The sequence below is a fragment of the Blastomyces gilchristii genome, assembly GCF_000003855.2.
Source record: "Blastomyces gilchristii SLH14081 genomic scaffold supercont1.2, whole genome shotgun sequence".
Classification (NCBI taxonomy): Eukaryota; Fungi; Ascomycota; class Eurotiomycetes; order Onygenales; family Ajellomycetaceae; genus Blastomyces; species Blastomyces gilchristii.
In genome coordinates this window covers 2,464-13,388 of record NW_003101681.1, presented here as the reverse complement: position 1 = coordinate 13,388, position 10,925 = coordinate 2,464, and the positions used below count along the sequence as shown (strand labels likewise).

The following is a 10,925-nucleotide window of genomic DNA, read 5'->3' as shown; positions in this document are numbered from 1 at the left end:
AGATAAATCAATAAAATCTTTACAATCTCTTTCTTGCAATAGAGTGAGAAACAGTATGATATCAATTAATAATAAATCAGATAATATGACAGTTTTTGAGAGAAAAACTGATAAAAAATAAATCAATTTTTTACAGAGAAATTGATTAAAACTATTTAATTTTATTCTAAATCATTCAATTCTTCTCACACAACAAGTGTGCAACTTAAATCAGTTAATAAAGAGTGTAAAAAAGAATTAAGTATTAATGAAAGCTCTTCAGTCACTGAAAAAGTAATTCTTACTTAAAAGAATGTGAAATTATAACAGAAAATAACTCTGTTTTTAATTCTTTGTAAGAATATTGTCTAAAATTCAGAGAAAAACATCTTACTTTTTCAAGAGAAGTAAAAAGCTATTTCTAAGATCTTTTTTTTTTTTGCATTAACTGCTGCAGAAGAATGAGATAGAAACTGCTAGAATATATACTACTGTATACTCTCTATCAAGACTTTCTCTCTTTAGAGTCTTGATATTATAGAGAATATAAGTCTGTTTCTATATAATAATATAAGTATTGTCAGCAGGATGTAGAGAAACTGGTTATTTATATCTCAAAATAGAAGACTTTGTCAATGATTATATTAATATAGAGTTAAGTCTCAAATTCAATAGAAATCAAGTATTGCTGTTCTCAATCTCTTACAGAATCTATTGAATATTGTGATATTAAAACTAGATTTAATATATCTCACTGTGCAGTGATCAAAGACTTAGTCAGATCTTGAAATATACTGATTTTATAGTTGTTGATGTGCTGTTGACTCATTATTCACTGATTATGTATTGAATGCTGTTACTGAGGTATCTTTTTGTGTTTTCCTGCCGGGGATGGGCCAGATTGAGAAGGGCGGTACAAGGGTGGGACTTGGTGTTGATGTTTTGGAACATCAAAGATGAACAGGGTTTTCGCAGAGATCACTCCTCAGATATCTTCACAATTACAGATCAAGGATCTTTCAAAATCAAGAAGATTGGTGCATATGGCTAGGTCTCTTCACCTTACAATTTGTATGGCAATTTGGCCTGGGGTTGTGGTGTGGTAGGGGTGAACGGGGGATAATCCCACACAGGAGTTTCGAACAACGTCTGGTTCATGTTTGGCTGGATAACTCCACCACCACACGGGGTATGCGGTCGGCGATGGGGTCAAAATGCTCATATGATTGAGGGCTTTTTGATGGATCTATCAGGGGGTTCTTATTTGAAAAATCAAGTGAGTTTGTGGTGGAGCGGTTCCTGCTTTAATAGAAGATGATTTAAATACTTTCAGAATTCTTCTCAATGCTCGGTTTCGCAGACTTTGAAATAGTTCAGTGAAATTATCTTGATTATTTCATCAAACTTGAACTTTATAAGTGATTACTGAGTTGATACAGACTACATATAACTATCTCATAGTCTGAAAGAATAAATCTCTCTCAGTATTTAACAGTCTAATTACATTCTTCAGCAGTCTCTCTGTCTTTATAATTCTTTATTGAATATGATATTTAAATTTCAACTTGAAGTTTAATTATACTTCTAGTCATTTGATATTTAAACTGAGTTTAATCTCTTTATTTAAAAGAGTTAGACTTAGTTTTTTCTCATTAAATCTGGAAAAAAAGTGAATTAGCTCAGCTTTATTCATATTAAAGTGAATTAGATTGATATCTACTCTAATAAAGATTTTCTTTACTGCTTTTTCAGTAACTTCTAAATTCTCTTTAATTGTCTTTGAACTGTAGACTAGATTAATATTATTTATATAGCTTGAAAATCTCACTATTTTCATATCTCTATTCTTAACTAGATATGCAGTGTATATTATAAATTAAATAGATGAGATTGAAAAATTCTTATAATACTTCTATTTTTATCTCAGTTTTATCTTGTTTCATTTCATCAAAGAATAGTTGTATAATTCTTTTAGATATAAAACAGTTAACTCATTTTATTAGAGAATGTGGCAGTTTTAACATCTTCAAAGTTTGAATCATCTTTGACTTTGAAACATGATCAAATGCATCTGTTATATTAATAAAAACTGCAGTTGAGACCAGGCATTCATAGACTGATCACTGAGATTATGAATTTCATGTTTAATTTCATTTGATCTGATCTCATACATTTCTTAGCATGAATCCCAGTGGGACTAATCATTAAAAAAACATACAAAGTAACTATTCATCAGATCTAAAAATGAGATTATGACTTAAAAAAAACAAGCAAGTAATCTCATTTAATCTCATTTAGTTTAATTCTTGACATAAAGTTACTATTTTTAGATATTTTAAGGTTTTGTTTAGACTATTTTTAATTTTTTAAAAAGTAACACTTTTTGATAATACTTAAATATGATTTAAACTCATTTAAAGTAATAAAAAGTATTTAAACTGAGAAGTGAAAATCATGATCTCATTTGAAAAATGTGATAAGAGTAGACAGTAAGTCTCACTGAAACAGTATAAGACTACTATCTAATCTTAACACTGTGTAATGAAATCAATCAAATTGATAATGAGATCATTAAATATTTTACTTCTGATTTCAGACATAATCATACAGTCAGTCTAGACTTTCATACTTTGCTATTTAAATATTATAAATAACTGAAAAAACAGTGTGAATTACAGAACATTGTTTTCTATCTCTCATTTATTTATCAAAAAGACGTGAATCACTAATAGAGCTTATAAAAGAGAGTCTAGTAGCTATTATCTTTTCTAAAATCTTTTTCAGACAGTTCAAAAGAGATATTACTCTATATAACTTAGAAATTAAAGCTTGTCTATTAGATTTTATAAGAATCACTTCAGTAGCTTCTCTTCAGCATTCAGAATGATAATCATTTTTTAAGAGATTAAAAAAGAGCTCAAAATATTCATTCTTCAAGTTGAAATATGTATTTTGAATAATTAAGTGATTGATTGAATCAGGTTCTAAAGCAGTTTTAATTGAACTTGAAAATACAGCTGACTCTGATTCATTATATATAAGCTCAGGCTATTCTCAGTTACTTTCATTAATATTATCATGAAATGATATATTCTTCTCTTCTGAATGTAATGAATTTTAAAAGAGAATTCTTATAAAAGCTTAACACTTTTTCTTAAAAGAGTTTGCTGTATATAATTTATTCTAAAACTCATATTCTAAGATTGAATGCTTTACTACACTTCTTGTTTTAGTATAGTTCAAAGCTTTAAAAATCTCTTGTTCTTATACTTCTTCAAGAAATTTGTTTCAGCAGTCTGTTTTAGGTCTTTTAATATCTGAAAAATATTCATTTCTGATAGCTTTAAACTCTTTATCAGATATTAAGTTATTCTTTCAATCTCTCTTAGCAGTGATTAATTGTTTTTGTTTAGAAGTGATATTCTCATTTCATCAAGATTTGAAATACTTAGAAGACTTTTTCTTTGAAATACTTTCTCTAATACTTGTTAGAGGAAAAGATATAATCAGCTTTACTTTATTCTTAAGCATTTCATTTGAGATATCTTGACACTGATTTCAATAGAGCTCACTCTGCTTTTCAGATTTCAGCTGTTTTATTCTTTCTTCAACTGCTTTTCAATCAGCTTGTTCAAAGTTAAATTAATTAAAAAGAAGAGAATTTTCACTTATTTATTTTTCACTCAGTTCAATATTAAATTGAATAAACTCATGATCTGATTCTGAGATCTCATTTAAATTAATAAAACAGTTTATAAGTCTTTTTTCAATTAGATTTTATAATGTGAAAGTTAGATTTATAATAGATTTCTATTTCATATCTTTTCTAAAGAATGTTTTTAATGAGACTTATTAACTAAATCTATTGAATGCTTAAAAGTTCATTCAACTAGTTTATCTACTCTTACTGCTCTTCTGTATTTTCAATTTCATCAGAGATGATATGTATTGAAGTCTTCTATAATTGTAGAGTTTTTTAAGAGAATTATATTTAAAAATTCTCTATTAATTATTCAGATATTATTATTTTCTTTCAATGATATTTCATTATAGACATTTATAAGTTGTATAATAACAAACTCATTCTCTTTATCTATAATATCACTCACTAGAATATCGGAGTCAAATATAATACTAAATCTCAGATTAAATTAATATCTTGATCTTTTTCTGTTATAAATTACTACTCTTGATTTTATCTCAGATTTTTCAGATAGAAAGTAGTATTAACTTAAATGAGAAATGATGTACTTTTGCTCAGTATCAAAGTTTGATTCTTTATGAAGAATAAAGTGAACTTTTTATTTAAGTGCAATCTGAAGATAAGAATAAATACAATTTAAGTTTCTATTTATACTGTTTTAAGTAAATATGATTTTTGAAGAATTTTTATACTTTTTTTATTATTCTTGTGTATATTCATACTAAAAGAGAGTAGAAATAGAGTAGAATCTAATCACTATTATCTAATAGTAGATTATAACTGTTTTGAAAAGTAGGAATTTCAACTGCTTGCATTCTTTCTAGTTTATCAACAGAGTTATTACTCAATTCTCTAATTTTAACAGATATTTAAGAATTCACATTCTGTTTATGTTTAGCTGAAGAATTTGAGTTTGAGAATTTAAATAATTAAGATTTTCTTCTCTTTAAGCTTGTAGTTGCAGATTTACTGACTTGACTATTATCTTTAGTTTTAGATTGATTTTAAGCTTCTTCTTTTCTTCAGTTCTTTTGAATTCTAGAAGTAAATATGCATTTCTTTGAACTAGATACATGCTTTTCTTTGCAGTTAGGGCATTTAAACAGAGTATATTAACATATTTCATCTCTTTTTGATCATATTTCACATTTATGCTTGCTAGTTTTATAATCTTTGACACAGAATTCACATTTTAAGGCTCTGAAATAAGAGATTACAAAGTGTTCATATATTTAACAGTCTACACACTGTGTTGATGCTTTGAAATTCATTCTCAAGTCTTTATTTTTATGAACTCTCATTTTCAAATCTGTCACTCTCACTTCAGAAATTTTTGATTGTTTAAGTGTTTTTATATAAACTAGAATAGAGACATTTCTTCTGATTTGTCTGAATTCAATTAAATTCAGTTATACAGACTTCTTTCTCAGTTGAATAGAATTATATTCTTCTAACTCATTTTTGAAAAGTAGTCTTTCTTTCTCACAGTCAAAAATTTTAACTGAAATATTATAAAGAATAAATTTATCTCAATTTTCATCTCTCTTAGATAGAATTATTGTATTTAACAGAGATTCTGTTACTGATTTTCAGATATTCTCTCTTTTAATAAGAAATGACATGCTGAATTTAAACATTGTAGTTAGAATAATGGAATTTTCAAAGAAAGATAGCTCAATTAAGGCTATAACTGATTTTTAAACTTCAATATTATATATTAACTGAGAAAAGAACTGCTGATTGATTTCATTTCTAATTTTAAAAATGAAATTTCAGTTCAGCTTATTCTTCTGTAAAATCTCTCTATTTAAGATTTTTAGAATAAGTCTTCTCTTTCTGAAGATTTGAACATTTTTCTCTTTTACATTTTCTTCTCTTCTTTTCTATAAAGAGAAGTGTGAGTGTTTTTTCTCTGAGTATTTTCATAGTTTGGAGCAGGTTTTGAGACAGTAGATTTAGAAATAGCAGATTTTACTACTTGAGTATATGTTTTTTTTTGATTTGAGAAAGAAAAAGATGAAGAAGAGTCAGTAATTATACTAGAAATTTTCAATATTTTTTAAACTGTATTTGAAGTTTCAAGCTTGAACTTAATTACTTTCTGTAGTTATCTAGTCTGTATATAAAGAATTAATAGAACTTCTTCATTCATCTCAATCAGACACTGTTTTCTAAGAATTTTACTGACTTTTTCTAGCTCTTATATTTCAAGAACTTGTTATTTCTCTGTTTCTTCTTTCTTTCTTCTCTTCAGAATTTCAATCTCAGAAATAGTATCTGAAAAAGCATATTTTCTCACATCAACTAAGTGTATTTTTGAACTCATTTTTCTCACTCAATGAAAGACTAGTTAGACTGTTTCAATTGTGAGATTTATGAGTCTATTTTCAATTGAAAAGTTAATCAGACTATTTTAAAAGAAGTATGAAAGACTTTTATATATAAAATATCTGATTTTTTTTCACACTAGTTCAGTAAGTAGATTAGATTTTTGAAGAGAATCTAATAAACTAAAATTGATTTTTAAGATAAATTAATAAAATCTTTATAATCTCTTTCTTGAAATACAGTGAGGAAAAGTATGATATTAATTAATAATAAATCAGATAATACAACAGTTTTTGAGAGAAAAGCTGATAAAAAGTAAGTTAATTTTTTACAGAGAAATTGATTAAAACTATTTAATTTTATTCTAAATCATTCAATTCTTCTCACACAATAAGTGTGCAACTAAATCAGTTAATAAAGAGTGTAAAAAAGAACTAAGAATTAAGAAGAGCTCTTCAGTCACTGAAAAAGTAATTCTTACTTAAAAGAAAATAAAATTATGATAGAAAATAACTCTGTTTTTAATTCTTTATAAGAATATTGTGTAAAACTCAGAGAAAAATATCTTACTTTTTCAAGAGAAGTAAAAAACTAATTCTAAGATCTTTCTTTTTTACATTAACTGCTGCAGAAAAATAAGATAGAAACTGCTAAGATATATACTATTATATACTCTTTATCAAGACATTCTCCCTTGAGAGTCTTAATATTATAGAGAATATAAGCGTGTTTCTATATAACAATCTAACTATTGTCAGTGAGATGTAGAGAAACTGATTATTTATATCTTAAAATAGAAGACTTTGTCAATGATTATATTAATATAGAGTTAATTCTTAAATTTAATAGAAATCTAGTGTTGCTGTTCTCAATCTCTTGCTAAATCTATTGAATATTAAGATATTAAAACTAGATTTAATATATCTCACTATGCAGAGATCAAAGGCTCAGTCAGATCTTAAGATATACTGATTTTATAGTTGTTGTATCTGTCAGTTATATATTAAATATTGTTGATAAGATATCTTTTTATATCTTTCTGCTGAAGATAGGCCAGGTTGAATAAGATGATACATGAGTGAGACTTGATGTTAATGTCTTAATACATCAAAGACAGATATGAAGATTTTACTTTAGATGTATCTGTTAATTATATACTTAATACTATTACTGAGGTATCTTTTTGTATCTTTTTACTGAAGATGAGCCAGATTGAGAAGAGTGATATGTGAGTAAAACTTGATATTAATGTTTTGAAATATCAAAGATAGACAGGGTTTTCACAGAAGAATGTACTTCAGTTTTTAGAAAGATTGCACTTCAGATGTGTTTACTGATTATGTACTTGATATTATTCCTGAGATATCTTTTTGTATATTTCCGCTTAAAATGAGCCAGATTGAGAACAGTGATATGTGAGTGAGACTTGACATTGATGTTTTGAAACATCATAGATTGACAGCGTTTTCGCGGGGATTGCTCTTCAGATATCTTCACAATTACAGATCAGAAATCTTTCAAAATAGAGAAGATTAGCACATAAAGCTAGGTCTCTTCATCTTACAATTTGTATGGCAATTTGACCCGGGGTTGTGGTGTAGTAGGGGCGAATGTGGGATAATCTCACACAGAAGTTTCAAATGATATCTGGTTCATGTTTAGCTTGATAGCTCCATCACCACACGGGGTATGCGGTTGGCGATGGGGTCAAAATGCTCATATAATTGAGGGCTTTTCAATGAATCTATCAGCGGGTTCTTATTTGAAAGATTGAGCGAGTTCGTCGTGAAGCGGTTGATTTCAGAGACTTAAAATACACATTCTGTGCTAGAGATCACAATACTAGTAAGTATAAATATTAAACATGCTCAAAAAGAGATGAAATATGTTAATATACTCTACTTAAATACTCTAATTATGAAGAAAAACATGCATCTAGCTCAAAAGAATAAATGTTTGCTTTAAGAACTCAAAAGAACTGAAGAAAAGAGAAAGCTCAAAGTCAATCTAGAACTGAAGATAGTCAAGCCAGTAAATCTACAACTGCAAGCTCAAAAAGAAGAAACTCTCAACTATCTAAATCTTCAAACTTTAATTCTTCAGCTAAATATAATCAGAATTTGAATTCTCAAACTGCTGCTAAGATTAGAGAATTGAGAAATAACTCTGATGATAAACTAGATATAATGCAAGTAGTTGAGATTTCTACTTTTCAAAACAGTTATAATCTACTATCTGATAATAGTGATTACATTCTACTCTATCTCTACTCTTCTTTAATATGAATATATAATAAAAACAATAAAAAAAGTTTGAAAACTCTTCAAAAATCACATTTATTTAAAACAATGTGAATAGAAACTCAAATTATATTTATTCTTATCTTCAAAGTGTATTTGAATAAAAAGTTGCTTTTATACTTCTTCAGAAACTGAATTTTAATGCTAAGCAAAAGTATATTATTTCTTATTCAAGCTACTACTGCTTTCTATCTTCAAAGTTTGAGATAAAGTCAAGAGAAGTGATCTATGAAAGAAAAAGCTTAAGATATTAATTTAATCTAAGATTTGATATCATATCTGACTCTAATACTCTAGTGAGTGATATTATAGATAAAGAGAATGAGTTTAATACTATATAGCTTATAAATATCTATAATGAAAAGTCATTGAAGAAAAATAACAATATCTGAATAATTAATAGAGAATTTTTGAACATAATTTCATTAAAAAACTCTATAATTGTAGAAGATTTCAATACACATTATCTCTAATAAAATTCAGAATGTAAAAGAGCACTAAAAGTAGATAAACTAGTCAAATAAAGTTTTAAATATTCAATAGATTTACTTAACAAGTCTGATTAATAAACATTCTTTAGAAAAGAGATGAAACAAAAATCTATTATAGATCTAATCTTCATATTATAAAATCTAATTGATAAAAGACTTATAATCTGATTTATTAATTCAAATGAGACATCAGAATCAGATCATGAGGCTATTCAATTTAATATTAAACTGAGTGAAAAATAAATAAGTGATAATTCTCTTCTCTCTAATCAGTACAACTCTGAAAAAGCTGATTGAAAAGTAGTTAAAGAAAGTATAAAATTATTAAAATCTGAAAAGCAAAGTAAGCTCTATTGAAATCTCAGTCAAGATATCTCAAATGAAATGCTTAAGAGTAGAGTAAAGCTGATTATATCTATTATTCTAACAAGTATTAAAGATAATATTTCAAAGAAGAAATCTTCTGAGTATTTCAAATCTTGATGAAATAAGAATATCATATCTAAAAGAAAATAATTAGTTACTGTTAGAAGAGATTGAAATAATAATATAATATATAATATAGAGTTCAAAGCTATCAGAAATGAATATTTTTCAGATATTAAAAGAGCTAAAACAGACTGCTGAAAAAAATTTCTTGAAGAAGTATAAAGAAAAGAAGTTTTTAAAGTCTTCAACTATACTACAACAAGAAGTGTAGTAAAGCTTTGAGTCTTAGAATATGAGTTTCAGAATAAATTATATATAGTAAATTCTTTTAAGAAAAAATATTAATCTTTTATAAGAATTATCTTTCAAAACTTATCAGATTTAGATTTGAAGAAAGAGAATATATTACTTCATAACTATATTAATGAAAATGACAGAGAATGATCTGAACTTATATAAAATGAACTAGAGTCAACTATCTTCTCAAGTTCAATTAAAACTGCTGCTGAGCCTGATTCAATCAATCACTTAATTATTTAAAATATATATTTCTACTTGAAGAATGAATATTTTGAGCTCTTTTTCAATCTCTTGAAAAATGATTATCATTCTGAATGCTGAAGAGAACTCACTTAAGTGATTCTTATAAAATCTAACAGAAAAGCTTTAATTTCTAAGTTATATAGAGTAATATCTCTATTAAACTGTCTGAGAAAGATTTTAGAAAAGATAATAGCTACTAGACTATCTTTTATAAGCTGATTAGTAATTCTCTTCTATTTAGTGAATAAATGAGAGATAGAAAACAATACTCTACAATTGATACTATTCTTTCAGTTATTCATGATATTTAAATAGTAAAGCATGAAGAACTGATCTCACTGCAGTTTTTATTAATATAAAGATGCATTTGATCATATTTTAAAGTCAAAGATAATTCAACTTTGAAGATGTTAAAACTGTCACTTTCTCTATAAAATAAGTTAACTCTTTTATATCTAAAAGAATAATATAACTAGTCTTTGATGAAATGAAATAAGATAAGACTGAGATAAAAATAAAAGTATTATAAGAATCTTCAATCTCATCTATTTTATTTATAATATACACTACATATCTATTCAAGAATAGAGAGATGAAAATAGTGAGATCTTCAAGTTATATAAATAATATTACTCTAGTCTACAGTTTAAAAATAATCAAAGAGAATTTAGAAGTGATTGAAAAAACATCAAAAAAAATCTTTGTTAAAGCAGATATCAATCTAATTCAATTTAATATGAATAAAACTCAGTTAATTCACTTTTTTCTCAGATTTAATGAGAAAAAACTAAGTCTAACTCTTTTGAATAAAGAGATTAAACTCAGTTTGAATGTTAAATGACTAGAAGTATAATTACACTTTAAGTTGAATTTTAAATATCATATTCAACAAAGAACTATCAAGACAGAGAGACTACTGAATAGTATAATCAGACTATTAAATACAGAGAGGAGTTTATTCTTTCAGACTATAAGAAAGTTATACATAGTCTGTATTATCTCAGTAGCTGATTATAAAGTTTAAGTTTGATAAAATAATCAAGAAAGTTTCACTAATCTAGACTGACCGTGTGACCGTGTCTGAGACCAGGACCAGATTTTTTGATAGTTCCATTATCAATTCGACTGATCCCATTACACGGTTTTAACATT

General features: G+C 26.4%; 1 protein-coding gene across 1 annotated transcript; it reads right to left on the bottom strand.

Moving 5' to 3' along the window:
• Nucleotides 1-5,547: 5,547 nt before the first annotated feature.
• BDBG_16218 (uncharacterized protein) lies at nt 5,548-5,721 on the bottom strand (the record flags this gene model as incomplete). Its single annotated transcript, XM_031724214.1, has 1 exon — nt 5,548-5,721. A coding segment is annotated over one exon (172 nt), but the record flags the coding sequence as incomplete, so codon positions are not given.
• Nucleotides 5,722-10,925: the final 5,204 nt, after the last annotated feature.